Source organism: Aulonocara sp. 'chitande type north' Nkhata Bay, linkage group LG7 (assembly GCF_057382095.1).
Source record: "Aulonocara sp. 'chitande type north' Nkhata Bay isolate Kocher_YH1m ecotype deep benthic linkage group LG7, A_spYH_male_GT1.1, whole genome shotgun sequence".
Classification (NCBI taxonomy): domain Eukaryota; kingdom Metazoa; phylum Chordata; class Actinopteri; order Cichliformes; family Cichlidae; genus Aulonocara; species Aulonocara sp. 'chitande type north' Nkhata Bay.
In genome coordinates, this window is record NC_141350.1 from 67,615,853 (window position 1) to 67,637,911 (window position 22,059).

At 46.4% G+C, this 22,059-nt stretch overlaps 2 protein-coding genes and 2 long non-coding RNA genes across 5 annotated transcripts; 2 read left to right on the forward strand and 2 right to left on the reverse strand.

Moving 5' to 3' along the window:
• The first annotated feature begins 1,350 nt into the window (after window positions 1-1,350).
• LOC147326776 (uncharacterized) lies at window positions 1,351-3,835 on the forward strand. The gene is made up of 2 exons (XR_015130506.1): window positions 1,351-1,688; window positions 3,391-3,835. It is a non-coding gene; the product is annotated as an uncharacterized LOC147326776 (long non-coding RNA).
• Window positions 3,610-7,905, reverse strand: LOC147326777 (zinc finger protein 277-like). The gene is made up of 9 exons (XM_086302140.1): window positions 7,847-7,905; window positions 7,113-7,326; window positions 6,750-6,838; window positions 6,554-6,636; window positions 6,227-6,318; window positions 5,906-6,002; window positions 4,767-4,809; window positions 4,507-4,681; window positions 3,610-4,312 (listed from the first exon to the last, which is right to left on the reverse strand). The coding sequence occupies exons 1-9, from the start codon at window positions 7,872-7,874 to the stop codon at window positions 4,123-4,125; spliced, it is 1,011 nt and encodes a 336-aa protein (XP_086158266.1). The 5' UTR covers window positions 7,875-7,905; the 3' UTR covers window positions 3,610-4,122.
• A 5,263-nt stretch (window positions 7,906-13,168) lies between these two features.
• On the forward strand, window positions 13,169-18,422 carry LOC147326778 (zinc finger protein 277-like). Of its 2 annotated transcripts, XM_086302141.1 has the most exons (10): window positions 13,169-13,208; window positions 13,729-13,942; window positions 14,217-14,305; window positions 14,419-14,501; window positions 14,737-14,828; window positions 15,531-15,641; window positions 16,043-16,139; window positions 17,223-17,265; window positions 17,351-17,525; window positions 17,720-18,422. In XM_086302141.1, exons 1-10 carry the CDS (start codon window positions 13,181-13,183, stop codon window positions 17,907-17,909), a joined length of 1,122 nt encoding a protein of 373 aa, XP_086158267.1. In that variant the 5' UTR covers window positions 13,169-13,180; the 3' UTR covers window positions 17,910-18,422. The 2 variants fall into 2 exon arrangements, with proteins under 2 accessions (XP_086158267.1, XP_086158268.1); XM_086302142.1 differs by lacking the exon at window positions 15,531-15,641.
• LOC147326779 (uncharacterized) lies at window positions 18,197-20,834 on the reverse strand. The gene is made up of 2 exons (XR_015130507.1): window positions 20,338-20,834; window positions 18,197-18,641 (listed from the first exon to the last, which is right to left on the reverse strand). It is a non-coding gene; the product is annotated as an uncharacterized LOC147326779 (long non-coding RNA).
• Window positions 20,835-22,059: the final 1,225 nt, after the last annotated feature.

Consider the following 22,059-nt stretch of genomic DNA (forward strand, 5'->3'; position numbering starts at 1 on the left):
CAAACGGACTTTAACGTGTGTTTGAACGAGCTGACGGTTCACTCGTTAAGCTGAAAGAAAGATGCTTTAATCACAGCAGTCACACATGTGTCCACTGCACCATCTGGAACTCTTCTTGTTTACACTCGTAATGACACAAACACTAAATCCTGCTTCTCTGTGCTGTTGTGTAGCAGTGTGTACACCTGAGACTGTCACCTGTCTGTCTGTCCTGCACTCTCTCTCTGTTTCTTTCTCTCTGATTGTGGAATAAAAGTATGAACGTGTGTTTATAAGTTACACTTGTGTTTGAATCCTGCAGCTTATCACACATTTGATTTCCATGTGTGACGACTGCAAGTGTCCAGAGTGAGGACAGACTGAGGGACCCACTGCTGCACATCATCTGTGAGGCTTTGCAGCCCTGATGATCCACCAGGACAAACTCGGCAGTGTGTGAGGAAGAGGAGGAAGAGCCAGCAGCAGCTGACAGATGGAGAGAATAGACAGACTGTTCCCTGTTTGTGAAGGACTGCTAGGAAAGTTTAACAGAACTGTCTGTGCTGAATCAGTCTTATTAGGTAATGTTCACATAATGTGATCATCCCAGTGTTTCCAGTGTGGGAGAAAGTACTCAGAGTACTCAGGGCCTTCAAGTTACACACCATGAAAGGCAGCAACAAGTTTAATGTTCAGAAACCTAAAGTCTGTATCAGCAGCAGAATGGAGCTAAAATAAATGTTGGTTTCAGTTCTATGAAGCTTTGAGGATTTTGGATCAGTAGCTGCTGTGTTTGTTGCATCATATTGCTGTAACTGTTTATATGCTTTATATATTCTGAGCTAAGTTGATCTATAGTGTTACATCATATTCTATAAGGATGTTATGTGTTTGTAGACTTTCTGCCCAGTTTGACCCATTTAGCAGACGTCAGCCTGTTTAAGGCTCTGATATCTATTCTGTGTGACTTACAGCAGTTATGACATGGTCTGATTTTCTCACCCAATAAAGGAATATTTCATATATCAGTCTACTCTTCATTCTATCAGACACAGTTATCACAGCTCGTACATTTGCTTTATACACATATGTAAGCATGGAGCCAAATGTAATAATGCCAACGTATTAAACGAACAATATTTGTCTCTTATATATAACACATCTGTATACACACTCACAGATACTCGTCTTTGAGTGAAGATTTAAGGTGATAGGACATATAAACAACTGTTCAAGCTCACTGCTGTAATATATCATAATAATCTGACTATAACTTTAATACTGGCCATATTATATTTACATTACCACAGTGAGATGACTTTAGTCTCATGACCAACATCAGCTAATTGTTATTTACTAGCTAATCTTAAATGACTGTTCAGCACAGGAATGAAGCCCAACAATCATGTTTTACGGTCCTTTGGTCTCAAATGAACAAAACATGTTCTCCTTCGTTTCTGTCACACAAAGCTGTATGACACGTTTCTCGCGGTTAGTATCATGGTTGCTAGGCAACCTGAGCAGCGCGACGAAGGCAAGACCGTCCTATTTCACAAGCCTCTCACTTCCGCACTTCTCATACTTATAGTACGCACCGTGCGTAGTGCGCGTACTTCAAGCGTGCAGACCCTGAATTGGGACACAGCCTAGTGGTGCCGAGCTGGCGCACCGAGTAGTTCCTGTTACCTGCTGTGTGTCTGTTTTTACAGGTAAGCTGGGTTCCAAATAATACATATGTGATAGACAGCAGTAGCAATCGAAAAGCTAGAGAGCCAGTTCACGAGTTTAAGGGTTGATAGCGACGAACCACCACCAGCTGTTGCTAAAAGCACCTTTGTTAGCTAGCAAAGTATTTACAAATAGTTCTCCCGTTCATTGATCTGAGCATGCGCAGAATGATCCACAGCGCTCCTTTGATCTTCTCGAACGATCATCGTGACGTCACGGCGACATCACAATGATCCTTTGAGAAGATCAAAGGATCATTGTTTTGTCACAGCGACATCGCATTCTCTGCCACGCCCACCGAGTCTATAAATAGGAGCTCGTTCAACAGTTTACAGCAGAAAGAGCCAGTTGTTTGAGACACAGCTACCCTTTGACACCCTTCAGCCTTAAACCTTTACAAAAATGTCACAGGCAAGAGCAGATCCGTTAGACCAACTGGAGCGTACGAGAGAGGAACTCCGGCATCAAAACGCACAGCTCTGGGAAGAAAACGCACGACTCACCGAAGAACTCGCACGAGTCAATGAAATGTGCATAGACTTCAGTCACGATGTCACACGACACATTCAAAAAAACACACGACTCGGTCGAGAAAACACACAACTCGGTCAAGAAAACGCACAACTCGAGCTAGAAAACGCACAACTCGAGCTAGAAAACGCACAACTCAGTGAAAACTACATAGAACTCAGTAAAGAACACATAGAACTCAGTAACGATGTCACACGACACATTCAAAAAAACACACGACTCTGTCAAGAAAACACACAACTCAGGCAAGAGATGGCAGAACTCAGACAAACTGTGGAAAATCTTCAGCGCCCAGCGGTACGGGAACAAGAGACAACAGAAAGAGAATCGCCTGGTTCGTGGGGTGTAAAACTACTTAAAGTAGGTTTAACTGTTGCCGGATGTGTCATTGCGCTTCCTGCAGCTTTCTGGGTCGCCTCTAAGATTTTCAGCTGAAGCGAATGTCCCGCTCTGTGGGGTCTGCCTCGAGGCCGGCGTCCATCTGGGTCGATCCTTAATAGTCGTTTTTGCTGAGTTCTCATTGCTTCGAATCACGTGTCCATACCACCTCAGGCGGGATTCGAGCATCTTTTGAACTCGAGCCACAGTCCACCGACCTGTCATAAATATGCTGTGCTCTCCTTTATGTTTGATTTAATTTTGCCCCTCACCCCCCAACCAGTCATGGCAGAAGACCGCCCCTCCCTGAGCCTGGTTCTGCCAGAGGTTTCTTCCTGTTAAAAGGGAGTTTTTCCTCTCCACCGTTGCCAGAGTGCTTGCTCATAGGGGATCATTTGATTGTTGGGGCTGAATTTTTGGATTTCATTTAATTGGCTTAAACTGAAAAATCTAAAAATTCATGTGAGGGCTTCACATAGTGGAGAGCACTACATTTGCTAACTGCTCTTTGTTTATTTGTAGATTTTGTAGTTCTTCCTACTACAAAAACTACAAATGAAAACAAGGCAGTTAGCAGCAAATGAAAATAAATAAAACACTTAAAAAAATCTGCTACTGCTCTGTGTTTACTTCAGTGAACACTTGTATGTTTTTGTGTTAGAAGATTATAGATTGTCCAAAATGTCCTACAGCCTGCCAGAGTACGAAATGAGGATAAAACAGGAAGTTTGACAGCAGTGAGTTCCTGCAGCGACCTCTCGTTTCTCTCCTCAGTGCTGCATGTTCGTGAACGTGAGCCTGGACGCGAAGGACGCGGTGAAAACTCTGAGCGCTGCAGTTCGGCTCCACCATACGGCAGGTGTCGCTCAGCAAAGCGATGCAGAAAAACAACAGAAACACCAAATAGGACAGATGTTTCAGGCACGAGACGTCCCTGGGCTTTCTGAGGGGACAACAACAACAATAATAATAACAATGTGCAGTAAAACATACACTCATTCTTTTCATTTATTAAGTTCCTGTGTTGTGTTGTTTGTGTTGTGCGTAGTGCCGACGCGGGACAGTTTGCAATTGTGTAGTGCTGTTGTTCTAAGTGTGACTGTGCAATGACAATAAAGAGTCTCTCGTCTCATCTTGACGATGAGCTCGTCCACCACAGCACTGAATCCAGCTCAGTTACAAGTTACAAAAGAAAATCATTTTTACTCGAGTACTAAAATTCATATTCAAGAAAACGCATGTTTCAGCTTCATTGCACGAGGCAGAGCAATTACGTTTCAGCGGACATCATGGCGTCCGCGTGTCCAGCTGTGGAGAGGACTCTTCTTTTGCCTTTCTTATCTTTACTAAGTAGAGACGTACAGGAAATAGTTGAGAGGGAAAGGGCCGGACTCAAACCCGTGCCGCTGCGTTCCAGCCATGTGGCATGTGGTCACCATGAGCTGAGCTCAGCCGACGTCAGAGACGCCTTTGAGTCAAACGTATGACACGTGTCCGTCTGTGGTCCTAGCTGCTGCCTCCTCGCTCCTTCAGCAGCTGCTTGAGGACACTGGACTGTTTCAGCGCTCTCAGGTTAGAGATGTCCTCCGCGATGACCGGGATCTCCTCGCCGCGATGCTCCTCGTCACCGTCGCCTTCCTCGCTGTCAGAGAGCGTGCACAGGAGAGCGTCGTTCTCGTACGTGGGGAAGTAATACCTGCGGAGCGAGACGACGTTTAGTGCTCAGGCTCAAATTAGTCCCAAAAAGGACGCCATTTTCCTCAGCTGATAAAAATACTCCAAATGAAGTGTAAACATCTGTGGCGTTGACCACGTTCATCAGCAGCTGTACGCCAGCTTTAAAGCCCGCGCTCTCATTGGTTAATTCTGCAGGCGCTTCCTTAAACCTACTGCGGCTGGTCCCAGGCGGACATCTCTGGCAGTTTCATCACGTGACCTTCAGCCGCGATGTGACGCAGGGCGTCCGCCCGGCAGTCGAACATCCGCGTGCAGCCGTAGCAGCGGCTCTGATGGATCTGCCGCCGGATGAAGTTCACCAGTTTGACCTGCTGATAGAACTTGAGGTCTGAGGGAGGACAGAACATTAGAAACACTCAGAAGGAAGAAATAGAAGCAAACTGCGCTCGAATTACCACGGCGATTTCACCCACTGAGCTCGGTCTTAAGGAGGTGGAGGTCGAAGCCGTGAGCCTCCTGCAAACACAAAACAGAAAGATGTCAGGGTCACGCACGCGACGCCCGTTACAGACTTCATAAATAACAAAACCAGAAAGCAGAGAGAAACTTTTCTGCCTCTCAGGTAAACTCGTCACTCGTGAGCACAAACTTAGAGTCACGTTTGGGAAACTGGTTCTGACTTTAAACCAGAACGTTTAATCAACGACAAAATCGGACTGCAGTCGACGTCCAATCCTAGATTTATTTATTGTTCACGAGTGTTAAGTCTAATTGTTGAATGTTGTCATCGTGTTTCTTAAATTTGTACGGTCTGAGTTCAACCTATAGGATCAAGACGTTCCTTTGTCTCTGACCTCTCCAGCCACTCTGTGCTGGGGGAGCTTTTATTGCAGATGCATCCTGACAGATCTGTTGTGAGCTTCCTGCTTTTATGACTGACACACACACACACACACACACACACACACACACACACACACACACACACACACACACACACACACACACACACACACACACACGTCTTAGAACCATTGGGGGGGTTTTACAGTGGGAGGTGCTTGTGTTGTATTGTGTATTGTAACTGCCATGTCAATAAATAGCTACGGGGGAAGCTGCTCTTTGAAGGACTTCGGGCCTGAGACAGGACAGGGGCGTGGGCTCCAAGAGCTGGTTCTTGACCAAAGACTTCCCTCGTTAGCGAGTGAAAAACCGGTTGAAGATGTTCTGTTATGTCTTGTTTCCTTCATGATGAATAAGTCTCTAAACTAGCGGGGCCTGTGGAAACACAGACCCAACAACGAGGAAACATTTTTATTTGCTCGTTAAAGGTTTGACAATCATGTATTTATTTGGAAACTTTTCAAAATAAAAGGCGCTTCATTTTAAAAGCTCTTCAGCTTCGGTCCGTCTGTGTGTGAGGGCACTTTCTGAGTAAAATCCATGTTTTGTGCGAACGATGGATTCATATGTTTGCAGAGACCTCAGGAAGCAGATCGTTTCCTGTTAGTGTGCACTGTCTCCGTTCTCCCAGAAGCCTTTGCAGAATCGTTTCAGGGATGAAAAGCAGAAAACGATATTTTCCTTCTCTGAAACTTCTACGTTCCCGTACCTTCATATGCGCGTAGATCTGCTCCAACGTCTCCGATTGGTGATCACAGAACAGACACACTGCAGAGACCGGATGAGCCTGCCAGTCCGACCAATCACTGCGGACGATACAGAGATGACACGAGCAGACATTTACACAGGATCAGAGGAGGACTAGGAAGTGGACTTGATTGAAACTTTTGCATCCAGGCTGACATAAGAGATGACTACAGGAAGCAAAGAAGCTTTTAGTCACATGATTTCAGGAAGCTCTACCTTCTGTCTGCTTTCATCTAACACACGTGAGGTTTCCAGGACTGATGGGAATCCTGCGGCGCGTTACCTGTTTCCCGTGAACTCTTCGCTGCAGAACATGCAGAGACGATGGAAGCTGCTGTCGTCTCGCTCCTTCTGCTGCTGCTCCAGGACCTCCTCCTGTGGGAGCACAGAAGAAGAGCTCAGAGGAATTCTTCAGAAAACTACCTCAGAGTGCTCAGATATTTAAAGTGCAGAGGTTACAACGACACAAAGCGTGTCAAATCACTCAAATCTGCAATTTTTCTGATTTTTCCTGATTTTCAGACTTTGCCTCAAAATAAAGTTTAAAAGAAACGAAACTTCCAGCAGCACAAGATTCACTCAGGATGCTCCGAGTGTCACGTCTCCTCACCAGTCGTTTCTGCTGCAGCTTCTCTCGGAGGACTCTGTCTTCTGGAAGGACGTCACACAGCAGGAAGTAGTCCTCCTGCTTCTCTGTCAGGTCAGCGAGGAAGAAGAGTTTTTAATGAGTCATTAATCAGAGCTGGAGGAAGTGTACGTGGTTCACTTTGAAAGGTCAGGTCCTCTGTGGGTTTGAGTGAACTCACCGACTGGGCCCGTGGAGTTGGTTTTGATGACGCTGCAGAAATCTGTGAGCGGCTGCTCGAGGAATCTGCCCTTCCAGTACAGCAAGTACCTGATGGAGGAAACTCGTCAGTAAAAACCGACTCACAGCCAGGTTTACCGGCGCACAGAAACACTTCGTCACGGTTCATAAAAGCAGCACACTAACAGGCGTGGACATGCTGGACTTGTTGTATATATTTATACTTGTAAGGTAAGGGTTTCCCCCCATCACCCCAAATAATTACAGGAAGTCTTTGGTGAAATGATCGAGTTCCAAATGCTAAAAACATCCAAACGTGTTCCCGAGAGTTAAACGAGTGAGCCGGAGCATGTGTGGCTCGTACTTTGGGACGTCTGCGATGAGTTTGACGTCGGCGATGACAAGCTTGTGCTCCATCAGCAGGTGTCTGAGGAGGACGTCTTTCCGCGGCGGTGGGACGGACTCAGAGCAGAACAGGCAGACCAGCGGCTCGGAGCCGGGACATTGAACACCGGGAGGGCTGGAGATGTCAGCCGGCTGATCGGGGAAACACAGCGGCTCCAGAATGCTGTCCTTACCTGAGAAAGCAGAAGAGAGACTACACCTTATATACCACACACACTCTACTCCAGACCAGGTGAGTCAAAACCAAGCGGAAGCGAGAATGTACAGCCTGGCATGAAGAAGCATTTCCCTCTGATCTACAAAAATCTGTCTGTATACAATTATTTTCATCACCCGTGGGGACAAAACTATGATCTAAAAGTAAAAAAATAAATTAATTAATGAATTAAATAACTCATTAATCGAACTCAGACTTTACACGCTGTTAAATCCTGAATAAACTTCACAGCTGTCAGACTAAGTACTGACTGAATATAGAGATTGCTGTATAATCACAGTTAGCAGCCCAGCTATTTCCTAGCCTGCTAGCTTAGCCGGGCGGGTTCCCGCCTGCTTTTCTGATTTTTTTTAGCCTTTTTTCTGCTGATTGTGGATTCCCACAGACTCGGAGAGTCACCGACACCCAAACCTTTGCACGCAGACCACCAGATATCAGCATTAAAGCCGCGGACACGTTTAAAAGGTCACACTTACCGTCTTTACTCGGCTCGCTGGCGGCCATGTCTGGTGTCACGTGGTGCAAATAACACAAATCGAACCAATTGGAGGCCGTAAAATGCCAACGAAGCGCCTTCGCGGACCCCCGGTAAAACACGAATTAGAAAAGGTGCATTCAAGTGGTTCAAGGAAATATAAAAACTCAAGTTTCGATAGCTGAAGGTTAATTAATGTGAATGAAGTTGACTAACATGTAACGTTGGACGTTGTTGCATATATATAGCAAAGCATATAAATCACATGAACACTCAGATCCTCAAGATATAGCTGAGCGTGTTCTCTGAACATGAAAGTTTAGTGTTCATAAATACCCATTTATTAACATTACATTAGCATATGTGTCCTCCCCTCTATTACAAATTTTTAAATGAAACGTTATTTGTGAATGTGTACCATGTGTACAGGTGTAAGGCTCCCTAAAATAAAAGTCTGAAAATAACATTTGAGTTTCTGTACAGGGGGGCACAAGAAGGCTGGATATGGTGCAAATTCTAAAATAAATGACCCAAGTTTTATACGTGAAGTCAGTTTTAAGGTGGAGTGGCTGCTGATGACACACAGCTTGGATTCGGGAATTCACTGGAAGCACGTTGTGGTCAAAGACCACTGGGGGGCACAAACAGCTCAGTGTTCATCCTGCAGTCTGACTCACTCTGTTATTCTCAACAACAACAAAAAAACTATAGATAAAAGCAATGACAGCAATACTGCAGAAATAATAAACCTTTCTCCCTTTAAGCACAGAATGAAAATATGAAAACACACTGTCAGCTGTTTTTTTTAAATATTGCAAATACATACATGATGTGATGTCATGCCATGGTGATAATCTCATATATGACACGTTATTATGACTCTGTAATCACCGAAAAGTGCTCACAGTCAGTCTTTGTGACTGCAGTTTGTTAGTCCAGCATAAAGAACAAAGTATTTCACAAACACTTTTAACCAGTATATAAAAAAATATTTTGAGTTTTAAAAGTTCATGTTCACTGGCGCACACACTACCAGACACTCCTTCTCCATGCTTCATGGTGGGAACCATGCATGTAGAGACCATCGTTCACCTTTGTGGAACCAAAGATCTCAGATTTGGACTCATCACACCAAAGCACAGATGGTCTAATGTCCATTCCCTGTGTTTCTTGGCCCAAACTAATCTCCTCTGCTTGCTATTTGACCATAAAGGCCTGATTCACACAGTCTCCTCTGAACAGCTGATGTAGAGTGTGTCTGTTACTGGAGCTCTATGTGGCATTTATCTGCGCTCTGATCTGAGTAGCTGTTAACTTGTGATTTCTGAGGCTGGTGGATGAATGTATCCTCAGCAGCAGAGGGGACTCTGGCTCTTGCTTTCCTGGGACGGTCCTCGTGTGAGCCAGTTTCTTTGTAGCGCTTTATGGTTTTTGTGAAGTTTTTGCAATTTCCTGGATTGACTGACCTTCAGTTCTTAAAGAAATGACAGACTGTTGTTTCCTTCGCTGATTGGTTCTTGCCATAATATGAATTCTAACAGTTGTCAAATAGAGCTGTCAGCTGTGTACTAGGCCTGCACAATAAATAAAAAAATTATTGTCATCGCAATATCAAGATGTGATCAAGATGGCGCCGAGTATGGCAGCCTCGTCGCGAGCTCCCCCAAGCAACAGCTTTTTTCTGTGTTTAATTTTACTTTTCCTTTATTTTTTCACGAGCAGCACTTGTCTCCTTGTGTATGACCGACAAACCTTACTGGACATAAAAGACGGTCTTTCTTATAACTTTCCGGAGTTCAAGTTTTGCAACACGGACGCTCCGTTTGCAGACCCCCCATTCATCTCACCTGAGACGCCTTTGTTCTCTGGCCCTGGAGGCCGCAAACGCCGACGCAGAGGGAGAAGATCTGGCGTTCTGGTTCGACTGAGACGGCGCACTTACAGACCACCGTTACCCAGTTTATTACTGGCTAATATGCAGTCTCTGGAGAACAAGCTGTGCGAGCTTCGGGCACGGATCTCATTCCAGCGAGAGATGCGGGACTGCTGCGTGATCTGCCTCACAGAAACCTGGCTATCGGACAAAGTACCGGACTCCGCAATACAACTACCGGGGTTCTCCGTGCACCGCGCGGACAGGTCACAGGATCTTACTGGGAAAAGCAGAGGTGGTGGTGTGTGTTTCATGATCAACAACAGCTGGTGTGATTATGCGAACGTGCACCCGGTCAAATCCTTCTGCTCACCGGACCTGGAGTACCTGATGATTAAGTGCCGGCCATTCTGGCTACCGAGGGAATTTACAGCAGTGATTATTACGGCTGTTTACATTCCCCCACAAGCCGACACTGACAGAGCACTCAGGGAACTGTACAGCGCGATCAGCAGCGAGGAAACCGCACACCCAGAGGCAGCGTTTATCACAGCCGGAGACTTTAATAAGGGAAACCTGAAGAAAGTCTCACCAAAACTCCATCAACACATCCTTTTCAACACACGTGGAAACCGGCAACTCGACCACTGTTACACCTCTTTCCGGGATGCGTACAAAGCCCTCCCCCGCGCCCCATTCGGCCAATCAGATCACTGCTCCATCCTGCTCCTGCCCGCCTACAGGCAGAAGCTGAAACAGGAAGCTCCAACCCGGAGGGCGGTGCACTGTTGGACAGACCAATCGGAGTCTGCGCTGCGGGACTGTTTTGATCACGCGGACTGGGAAATGTTTCACGTGGCCGCCAGAGACATTGATGAATACACAGACTCAGTCTGTGGATTTATCAGGAAATGCGTGGAAGATGTCGTCCCACCCAGAACAGTCAAATCCTTCCCAAATCAAAAACCCTGGATTAACGGAGATGTTCGCGCGGCACGGAGCACCGCCTTTGCCTCCGCGAACACATCGGACTACAAACACGCACATTACCAACTCCGGAAGACGATCAAAGCAGCCAAACGTGAGTACAGGGACAGGGTGGAGCAACAGTTTGACAACCCTCGGAGTATGTGGCAGGGACTAAACACGATCACGGACTTTAGAGGGAAAACCAGCACACCGCAGACCACGGCCTCTCTGTGTGAGGATCTAAACGTATTCTACGCTAGATTCGACACAGCGAACACCATGAGACCGGACAGTGTGCGCACCGCGGATGACGTCAGTGCGCACACTGTGTCTGAGGAGGATGTGCGGAAGTGCTTCAGGAAGGTGAACGCACGCAAAGCTACTGGTCCGGACGGGATTCCCAGCCGCGTCCTCAGGTCATGCGTGGCTCAGCTGGCTGGAGTGTTCACGCACATCTTCAACCTTTCCCTCTCTCTGTCTGTAGTCCCAGCCTGCTTCAAAATGGCCACCATCGTCCCTGTACCCAAATCCTCCACCATCTCCTCATTGAACGACTGGCGACCTGTAGCCCTGACCCCCATCGTAAGCAAATGCTTCGAGAAGCTGGTCAGGGACTTCATCTGCTCTGCACTACCCGACTCACTGGACCCTCTACAGTTTGCATACCGCCACAACAGGTCCACTGATGATGCCATAGCCCTGACACTACACACTGCCCTGTCACACCTGGAGAAGAGAGACACGTATGTGAGGATGCTGTTTGTAGATTACAGCTCAGCATTCAATACCATCGTTCCCTCGAAGCTGGACAGGAAGCTGCAGGATCTAGGACTGAGCAGCTCCCTCTGCAGCTGGATCCTTAGTTTCCTGTCTGACAGACGCCAGGTGGTCAGACTGGGCAGCATCACCTCATCCCCCATCACACTGAACACTGGTGCTCCACAGGGGTGTGTACTGAGCCCTCTCCTGTACTCACTCTACACCTACGACTGCACAGCCACTAACAACTCCAACATCATCGTGAAGTTTGCGGACGACACTACAGTGGTGGGTCTTATCACCAACGGTGATGAGACAGCTTACAGGGAGGAGGTCAGCGCCCTGACCCACTGGTGTCAAGACAACCATCTCACCCTCAACGTCGCAAAGACAAAGGAGTTGATAGTGGACTTCCGGAGGTGCAGAGAAGTACACACCCCCATCACCACCAACGGCGCTGCTGTGGAGAGAGTGAGCAGCTTCCGGTTCCTTGGAGTACATCTGGCTGAGGATCTTACGTGGTCAGTACACACAAACAAAACAGTGAAGAAGGCGCAGCAGCGCCTCTTCTTTCTCAGGAGACTGAAAAGATTCGGCATGAGCCCCCGCATCCTCAGGACCTTCTATCACTGTGCCATTGAGAGCATCCTCACTGGATGCATCACCACCTGGTATGGCAACAGCACCGCCTACAACTGCAAAGCTCTCCAGCGAGTAGTGCGGTGCTCTGAACGGATAATTGGAGGTGAGCTTCCCTCCCTCCAAGACATCTACAGGAAGCGGTGCCTGAGGAAAGCGGGGAGGATCATCAAGGACTCCAGTCACCCCAGCCATAAACTGTTCAGACTACTTCCATCAGGAAGGAGGTTCTGCAGCATCCGGTCCCGTACCAGCAGACTGAGAGACAGCTTCTTCCATCAGGCCATCAGACTGCTGAACACGTCATAGACACCTCAGCTTCACTACTGGAACTTTAACATTATGCACTCCACACTGTATATAAATGCCACTTGTTTTGCACATATTCAACTCTGTATATTTTATATATTTTATTATTATTATTATTATTATTATTATTATTATTATTATTATTATTATTTATTTATTTATTTTTTAAATTTTTTTTTAACTATTTAATTTGTAAAAATGTGCATACACACACACACCACACACACACACACACGTAGGAAAATATTTAGTATACACATCCAGAAATGCATACACTATTATATATTGTACATATATTTATTAGTTTCAGGTTGGCCATTCTTGTATTTTGCTCGTTTGTGTTGTTGTGTTTGCACATCTCTGTTGCTTGTGGGGCTCGCACACAAGAATTTCACTCGCATGTGCTGTGCCAGTGTGCCTGCACATGTGATGTGACAATAAAAGTGATTTGATTTGATTTTGATTTTGTTAATAAATGGGTATTTATGAACACTAAAATTTCATGTTCAGAGAACACGCTCAGCTATATCTTGAGGATCTGAGTGTTCATGTGATTTATATTCTTTGCTATATATATGCAACAACGTCCAACGTTACATGTTAGTCAACTTCATTCACATTAATTAACCTTCAGCTATCGAAACTTAAGTTTTTATATTTCCTTGAACCACTTGAATGCACCTTTTCTAATTCGTGTTTTACCGGGAGTCCGCGAAGGCGCTTCGTTGGCATTTTACGGCCTCCGATTGGTTTGGTTTGTGTTATTTGCACCACGTGACACCAGACATGGCCGCCAGCGAGCCGAGTAAAGACGGTAAGTGTGACCTTTTAAACGTGTCCGCGGCTTTAATGCTGATATCTGGTGGTCTGCGTGCAAAGGTTTGGGTGTCGGTGACTCTCCGAGTCTGTGGGAATCCACAATCAGCAGAAAAAAGGCTAAAAAAAATCAGAAAAGCAGGCGGGAACCCGCCCGGCTAAGCTAGCAGGCTAGGAAATAGCTGGGCTGCTAACTGTGATTATACAGCAATCTCTATATTCAGTCAGTACTCAGTCTGACAGCTGTGAAGTTTATTCAGGATTTAACAGCGTGTAAAGTCTGAGTTCGATTAATGAGTTATTTAATTCATTAATTAATTTATTTTTTTACTTTTAGATCATAGTTTTGTCCCCACGGGTGATGAAAATAATTGTATACAGACAGATTTTTGTAGATCAGAGGGAAATGCTTCTTCATGCCAGGCTGTACATTCTCGCTTCCGCTTGGTTTTGACTCACCTGGTCTGGAGTAGAGTGTGTGTGGTATATAAGGTGTAGTCTCTCTTCTGCTTTCTCAGGTAAGGACAGCATTCTGGAGCCGCTGTGTTTCCCCGATCAGCCGGCTGACATCTCCAGCCCTCCCGGTGTTCAATGTCCCGGCTCCGAGCCGCTGGTCTGCCTGTTCTGCTCTGAGTCCGTCCCACCGCCGCGGAAAGACGTCCTCCTCAGACACCTGCTGATGGAGCACAAGCTTGTCATCGCCGACGTCAAACTCATCGCAGACGTCCCAAAGTACGAGCCACACATGCTCCGGCTCACTCGTTTAACTCTCGGGAACACGTTTGGATGTTTTTAGCATTTGGAACTCGATCATTTCACCAAAGACTTCCTGTAATTATTTGGGGTGATGGGGGGAAACCCTTACCTTACAAGTATAAATATATACAACAAGTCCAGCATGTCCACGCCTGTTAGTGTGCTGCTTTTATGAACCGTGACGAAGTGTTTCTGTGCGCCGGTAAACCTGGCTGTGAGTCGGTTTTTACTGACGAGTTTCCTCCATCAGGTACTTGCTGTACTGGAAGGGCAGATTCCTCGAGCAGCCGCTCACAGATTTCTGCAGCGTCATCAAAACCAACTCCACGGGCCCAGTCGGTGAGTTCACTCAAACCCACAGAGGACCTGACCTTTCAAAGTGAACCACGTACACTTCCTCCAGCTCTGATTAATGACTCATTAAAAACTCTTCTTCCTCGCTGACCTGACAGAGAAGCAGGAGGACTACTTCCTGCTGTGTGACGTCCTTCCAGAAGACAGAGTCCTCCGAGAGAAGCTGCAGCAGAAACGACTGGTGAGGAGACGTGACACTCGGAGCATCCTGAGTGAATCTTGTGCTGCTGGAAGTTTCGTTTCTTTTAAACTTTATTTTGAGGCAAAGTCTGAAAATCAGGAAAAATCAGAAAAATTGCAGATTTGAGTGATTTGACACGCTTTGTGTCGTTGTAACCTCTGCACTTTAAATATCTGAGCACTCTGAGGTAGTTTTCTGAAGAATTCCTCTGAGCTCTTCTTCTGTGCTCCCACAGGAGGAGGTCCTGGAGCAGCAGCAGAAGGAGCGAGACGACAGCAGCTTCCATCGTCTCTGCATGTTCTGCAGCGAAGAGTTCACGGGAAACAGGTAACGCGCCGCAGGATTCCCATCAGTCCTGGAAACCTCACGTGTGTTAGATTAAAGCAGACAGAAGGTAGAGCTTCCTGAAATCATGTGACTAAAAGCTTCTTTGCTTCCTGTAGTCATCTCTTATGATCCAACCCCCAAAAAGCTGCTTTGACCCATAATTCCATAAACATCATTCAGTGACATGTCTGAGCCTGAACCAAGAAGCTGATCTGAGACCAGTGCAGCTCCTCACCCTTCTTCCTCTCCTGCTAAGGGTCAGGTCTGAGACCTGTGCAGGTGTGCGCTGGTTCATGAATGGCATGAAGGTGTGACTCACTGGTGTTTACCACAGTTCTTGTGTGGATCTGTGTCTTACCTCCAGTTAAGCTTCCATCCATCCATTTTCAGTCACTGTGTTGGTTCGCAGATGCTCGGCCTCCCTCTGCACAGCCACCACCTCCAGCTTCTTGCGGGAGGACGCCGAGAGACATAACCCGCGTCCGCTCCGGGTCTCCTCACATTTGGACATGCAGCGGCCCATGGCGAGAGAGGCTGCTTCCCTCTGTCTGCCACTATGGGCATGCTGCGTGGATCTTGAAGTCTTGTCCAAATGGGAACTTCTGGACGAAGCCCAAAGGACTGCAGCGCAGTGCTAACAGTGATGATGTCAGCTGATGTTTTCTTTTGTTTATTAAAAATGGCTCCACGTGCTGTTTCCAGGTCGTCTCTGCTGAACCACATGGCCAGAGAGCATTCCTTCAGCATCGGACTGCCGGACAACATCGTCTACTGCAGCGAGTTCCTCGACACGCTGCAGGACAAACTGGACAGGTACGCTAATCGTTGCTTTTTATTCACAGCGTTAAGTTTTGTTTCGCGCGCCTTTTCATTTTGCTCCCCTCGCTTCAGTCTGCAGTGTCTGTACTGCGAGAAAACGTTTCGAGATAAAACCACGCTGAAGGATCACATGAGGAAAAATTGATCTCCAGCGCTAACCAGGTGCTGAACCAGGTGCTGTGAGCTCGGGGTAGCTGTGGATCAGGAGGTGCAGCGAAAGGTTGGAGGTTTGATCCCCGGCTCGATCCCAGATACTGAACCTTGGATTGTCCCTCCTGATAATATTCTTATTTACTGTGTCAGCCTGGATGCAAAAGTTTCAATCAAGTCCACTTCCTAGTCCTCCTCTGATCCTGTGTAAATGTCTGCTCGTGTCATCTCTGTATCGTCCGCAGTGATTGGTCGGACTGGCAGGCTCATCCGGTCTCTGCAGTGTGTCTGTTCTGTGATCACCAATCGGAGACGTTGGAGCAGATCTACGCGCATATGAAGGTACGGGAACGTAGAAGTTTCAGAGAAGGAAAATATCGTTTTCTGCTTTTCATCCCTGAAACGATTCTGCAAAGGCTTCTGGGAGAACGGAGACAGTGCACACTAACAGGAAACGATCTGCTTCCTGAGGTCTCTGCAAACATATGAATCCATCGTTCGCACAAAACATGGATTTTACTCAGAAAGTGCCCTCACACACAGACGGACCGAAGCTGAAGAGCTTTTAAAATGAAGCGCCTTTTATTTTGAAAAGTTTCCAAATAAATACATGATTGTCAAACCTTTAACGAGCAAATAAAAATGTTTCCTCGTTGTTGGGTCTGTGTTTCCACAGGCCCCGCTAGTTTAGAGACTTATTCATCATGAAGGAAACAAGACATAACAGAACATCTTCAACCGGTTTTTCACTCGCTAACGAGGGAAGTCTTTGGTCAAGAACCAGCTCTTGGAGCCCACGCCCCTGTCCTGTCTCAGGCCCGAAGTCCTTCAAAGAGCAGCTTCCCCCGTAGCTATTTATTGACATGGCAGTTACAATACACAATACAACACAAGCACCTCCCACTGTAAAACCCCCCAATGGTTCTAAGACGTGTGTGTGTGTGTGTGTGTGTGTGTGTGTGTGTGTGTGTGTGTGTGTGTGTGTGTGTGTGTGTGTGTGTGTGTGTCATAAAAGCAGGAAGCTCACAACAGATCTGTCAGGATGCATCTGCAATAAAAGCTCCCCCAGCACAGAGTGGCTGGAGAGGTCAGAGACAAAGGAACGTCTTGATCCTATAGGTTGAACTCAGACCGTACAAATTTAAGAAACACGATGACAACATTCAACAATTAGACTTAACACTCGTGAACAATAAATAAATCTAGGATTGGACGTCGACTGCAGTCCGATTTTGTCGTTGATTAAACGTTCTGGTTTAAAGTCAGAACCAGTTTCCCAAACGTGACTCTAAGTTTGTGCTCACGAGTGACGAGTTTACCTGAGAGGCAGAAAAGTTTCTCTCTGCTTTCTGGTTTTGTTATTTATGAAGTCTGTAACGGGCGTCGCGTGCGTGACCCTGACATCTTTCTGTTTTGTGTTTGCAGGAGGCTCACGGCTTCGACCTCCACCTCCTTAAGACCGAGCTCAGTGGGTGAAATCGCCGTGGTAATTCGAGCGCAGTTTGCTTCTATTTCTTCCTTCTGAGTGTTTCTAATGTTCTGTCCTCCCTCAGACCTCAAGTTCTACCAGCAGGTCAAACTGGTGAACTTCATCCGGCGGCAGATCCATCAGAGCCGCTGCTACGGCTGCACGCGGATGTTCGACTGCCGGGCGGACGCCCTGCGTCACATCGCGGCTGAAGGTCACGTGATGAAACTGCCAGAGATGTCCGCCTGGGACCAGCCGCAGTAGGTTTAAGGAAGCGCCTGCAGAATTAACCAATGAGAGCGCGGGCTTTAAAGCTGGCGTACAGCTGCTGATGAACGTGGTCAACGCCACAGATGTTTACACTTCATTTGGAGTATTTTTATCAGCTGAGGAAAATGGCGTCCTTTTTGGGACTAATTTGAGCCTGAGCACTAAACGTCGTCTCGCTCCGCAGGTATTACTTCCCCACGTACGAGAACGACGCTCTCCTGTGCACGCTCTCTGACAGCGAGGAAGGCGACGGGGACGAGGAGCATCGCGGCGAGGAGATCCCGGTCATCGCGGAGGACATCTCTAACCTGAGAGCGCTGAAACAGTCCAGTGTCCTCAAGCAGCTGCTGAAGGAGCGAGGAGGCAGCAGCTAGGACCACAGACGGACACGTGTCATACGTTTGACTCAAAGGCGTCTCTGACGTCGGCTGAGCTCAGCTCATGGTGACCACATGCCACATGGCTGGAACGCAGCGGCACGGGTTTGAGTCCGGCCCTTTCCCTCTCAACTATTTCCTGTACGTCTCTACTTAGTAAAGATAAGAAAGGCAAAAGAAGAGTCCTCTCCACAGCTGGACACGCGGACGCCATGATGTCCGCTGAAACGTAATTGCTCTGCCTCGTGCAATGAAGCTGAAACATGCGTTTTCTTGAATATGAATTTTAGTACTCGAGTAAAAATGATTTTCTTTTGTAACTTGTAACTGAGCTGGATTCAGTGCTGTGGTGGACGAGCTCATCGTCAAGATGAGACGAGAGACTCTTTATTGTCATTGCACAGTCACACTTAGAACAACAGCACTACACAATTGCAAACTGTCCCGCGTCGGCACTACGCACAACACAAACAACACAACACAGGAACTTAATAAATGAAAAGAATGAGTGTATGTTTTACTGCACATTGTTATTATTATTGTTGTTGTTGTCCCCTCAGAAAGCCCAGGGACGTCTCGTGCCTGAAACATCTGTCCTATTTGGTGTTTCTGTTGTTTTTCTGCATCGCTTTGCTGAGCGACACCTGCCGTATGGTGGAGCCGAACTGCAGCGCTCAGAGTTTTCACCGCGTCCTTCGCGTCCAGGCTCACGTTCACGAACATGCAGCACTGAGGAGAGAAACGAGAGGTCGCTGCAGGAACTCACTGCTGTCAAACTTCCTGTTTTATCCTCATTTCGTACTCTGGCAGGCTGTAGGACATTTTGGACAATCTATAATCTTCTAACACAAAAACATACAAGTGTTCACTGAAGTAAACACACAGAGCAGTAGCAGATTTTTTTAAGTGTTTTATTTATTTTCATTTGCTGCTAACTGCCTTGTTTTCATTTGTAGTTTTTGTAGTAGGAAGAACTACAAAATCTACAAATAAACAAAGAGCAGTTAGCAAATGTAGTGCTCTCCACTATGTGAAGCCCTCACATGAATTTTTAGATTTTTCAGTTTAAGCCAATTAAATGAAATCCAAAAATTCAGCCCCAACAATCAAATGATCCCCTATGAGCAAGCACTCTGGCAACGGTGGAGAGGAAAAACTCCCTTTTAACAGGAAGAAACCTCTGGCAGAACCAGGCTCAGGGAGGGGCGGTCTTCTGCCATGACTGGTTGGGGGGTGAGGGGCAAAATTAAATCAAACATAAAGGAGAGCACAGCATATTTATGACAGGTCGGTGGACTGTGGCTCGAGTTCAAAAGATGCTCGAATCCCGCCTGAGGTGGTATGGACACGTGATTCGAAGCAATGAGAACTCAGCAAAAACGACTATTAAGGATCGACCCAGATGGACGCCGGCCTCGAGGCAGACCCCACAGAGCGGGACATTCGCTTCAGCTGAAAATCTTAGAGGCGACCCAGAAAGCTGCAGGAAGCGCAATGACACATCCGGCAACAGTTAAACCTACTTTAAGTAGTTTTACACCCCACGAACCAGGCGATTCTCTTTCTGTTGTCTCTTGTTCCCGTACCGCTGGGCGCTGAAGATTTTCCACAGTTTGTCTGAGTTCTGCCATCTCTTGCCTGAGTTGTGTGTTTTCTCGACAGAGTCGTGTGTTTTTTTGAATGTCTCGTGTGACATCGTTCCTGAGTTCTATGTGTTCTTTACTGAGTTTTATGTAGTTTTCACTGAGTTGTGCGTTTTCTAGCTCGAGTTGTGCGTTTTCTAGCTCGAGTTGTGCGTTTTCTTGACCGAGTTGTGTGTTTTCTCGACCGAGTCGTGTGTTTTTTTGAATGTGTCGTGTGACATCGTGACTGAAGTCTATGCACATTTCATTGACTCGTGCGAGTTCTTCGGTGAGTCGTGCGTTTTCTTCCCAGAGCTGTGCGTTTTGATGCCGGAGTTCCTCTCTCGTACGCTCCAGTTGGTCTAACGGATCTGCTCTTGCCTGTGACATTTTTGTAAAGGTTTAAGGCTGAAGGGTGTCAAAGGGTAGCTGTGTCTCAAACAACTGGCTCTTTCTGCTGTAAACTGTTGAACGAGCTCCTATTTATAGACTCGGTGGGCGTGGCAGAGAATGCGATGTCGCTGTGACAAAACAATGATCCTTTGATCTTCTCAAAGGATCATTGTGATGTCGCCGTGACGTCACGATGATCGTTCGAGAAGATCAAAGGAGCGCTGTGGATCATTCTGCGCATGCTCAGATCAATGAACGGGAGAACTATTTGTAAATACTTTGCAAAGGTGCTTTTAGCAACAGCTGGTGGTGGTTCGTCGCTATCAACCCTTAAACTCGTGAACTGGCTCTCTAGCTTTTCGATTGCTACTGTTGTCTATCACATATGTATTATTTGGAACCCAGCTTACCTGTAAAAACAGACACACAGCAGGTAACAGGAACTACTCGGTGCGCCAGCTCGGCACCACTAGGCTGTGTCCCAATTCAGGGTCTGCACGCTTGAAGTACGCGCACTACGCACGGTGCGTACTATAAGTATGAGAAGTGCGGAAGTGAGAGGCTTGTGAAATAGGACGGTCTTGCCTTCGTCGCGCTGCTCAGGTTGCCTAGCAACCATGATACTAACCGCGAGAAACGTGTCATACAGCTTTGTGTGACAGAAACGAAGGAGAACATGTTTTGTTCATTTGAGACCAAAGGACCGTAAAACATGATTGTTGGGCTTCATTCCTGTGCTGAACAGTCATTTAAGATTAGCTAGTAAATAACAATTAGCTGATGTTGGTCATGAGACTAAAGTCATCTCACTGTGGTAATGTAAATATAATATGGCCAATATTAAAGTTATAGTCAGATTATTATGATATATTACAGCAGTGAGCTTGAACAGTTGTTTATATGTCCTATCACCTTAAATCTTCACTCAAAGACGAGTATCTGGGACAGTGTGTATACAGATGTGTTATATATAAGAGACAAATATTGTTCGTTTAATACGTTGGCATTATTACATTTGGCTCCATGCTTACATATGTGTATAAAGCAAATGTACGAGCTGTGATAACTGTGTCTGATAGAATGAAGAGTAGACTGATATATGAAATATTCCTTTATTGGGTGAGAAAATCAGACCATGTCATAACTGCTGTAAGTCACACAGAATAGACATCAGAGCCTTAAACAGGCTGACGTCTGCTAAATGGGTCAAACTGGGCAGAAAGTCTACAAACACATAACATCCTTATAGAATATGATGTAACACTATAGATCAACTTAGCTCAGAATATATAAAGCATATAAACAGTTACAGCAATATGATGCAACAAACACAGCAGCTACTGATCCAAAATCCTCAAAGCTTCATAGAACTGAAACCAACATTTATTTTAGCTCCATTCTGCTGCTGATACAGACTTTAGGTTTCTGAACATTAAACTTGTTGCTGCCTTTCATGGTGTGTAACTTGAAGGCCCTGAGTACTCTGAGTACTTTCTCCCACACTGGAAACACTGGGATGATCACATTATGTGAACATTACCTAATAAGACTGATTCAGCACAGACAGTTCTGTTAAACTTTCCTAGCAGTCCTTCACAAACAGGGAACAGTCTGTCTATTCTCTCCATCTGTCAGCTGCTGCTGGCTCTTCCTCCTCCTCTTCCTCACACACTGCCGAGTTTGTCCTGGTGGATCATCAGGGCTGCAAAGCCTCACAGATGATGTGCAGCAGTGGGTCCCTCAGTCTGTTCTCACTCTGGACACTTGCAGTCGTCACACATGGACATCAAATGTGTGATAAGCTGCAGGATTCAAACACAAGTGTAACTTATAAACACACGTTCATACTTTTATTCCACAATCAGAGAGAAAGAAACAGAGAGAGAGTGCAGGACAGACAGACAGGTGGCAGTCTCAGGTGTACACACTGCTACACAACAGCACAGAGAAGCAGGATTTAGTGTTTGTGTTATTACGAGTGTAAACAAGAAGAGTTCCAGATGGTGCAGTGGACACATGTGTGACTGCTGTGATTAAAGCATCTTTCTTTCAGCTTAACGAGTGAACCGTCAGCTCGTTCAAACACACGTTAAAGTCCGTTTGGCTCGACACCACCGAACAGAGGCAGCAAT

What these genes read in the sequence shown, in the direction of transcription:
- LOC147326778 (XM_086302141.1), top strand. Translation starts at nt 13,181, where the DNA reads ATGGCCGCCAGCGAGCCGAGTAAAGACG. An exon ending in AGCTGCAGCAGAAACGACTG is followed by an intron (nt 14,502 to 14,736) that starts GTGAGGAGACGT and finishes GTGCTCCCACAG; the next exon opens with GAGGAGGTCCTGGAGCAGCA. An exon ending in GAAGAGTTCACGGGAAACAG is followed by an intron (nt 14,829 to 15,530) that starts GTAACGCGCCGC and finishes TGCTGTTTCCAG; the next exon opens with GTCGTCTCTGCTGAACCACA.
- LOC147326777 (XM_086302140.1), bottom strand. Translation starts at nt 7,874, where the DNA reads ATGGCCGCCAGCGAGCCGAGTAAAGACG. An exon ending in CAGCGAGCCGAGTAAAGACG is followed by an intron (nt 7,327 to 7,846) that starts GTAAGTGTGACC and finishes CTGCTTTCTCAG; the next exon opens with GTAAGGACAGCATTCTGGAG. An exon ending in CCTCCTTAAGACCGAGCTCA is followed by an intron (nt 4,682 to 4,766) that starts GTGGGTGAAATC and finishes GTCCTCCCTCAG; the next exon opens with ACCTCAAGTTCTATCAGCAG.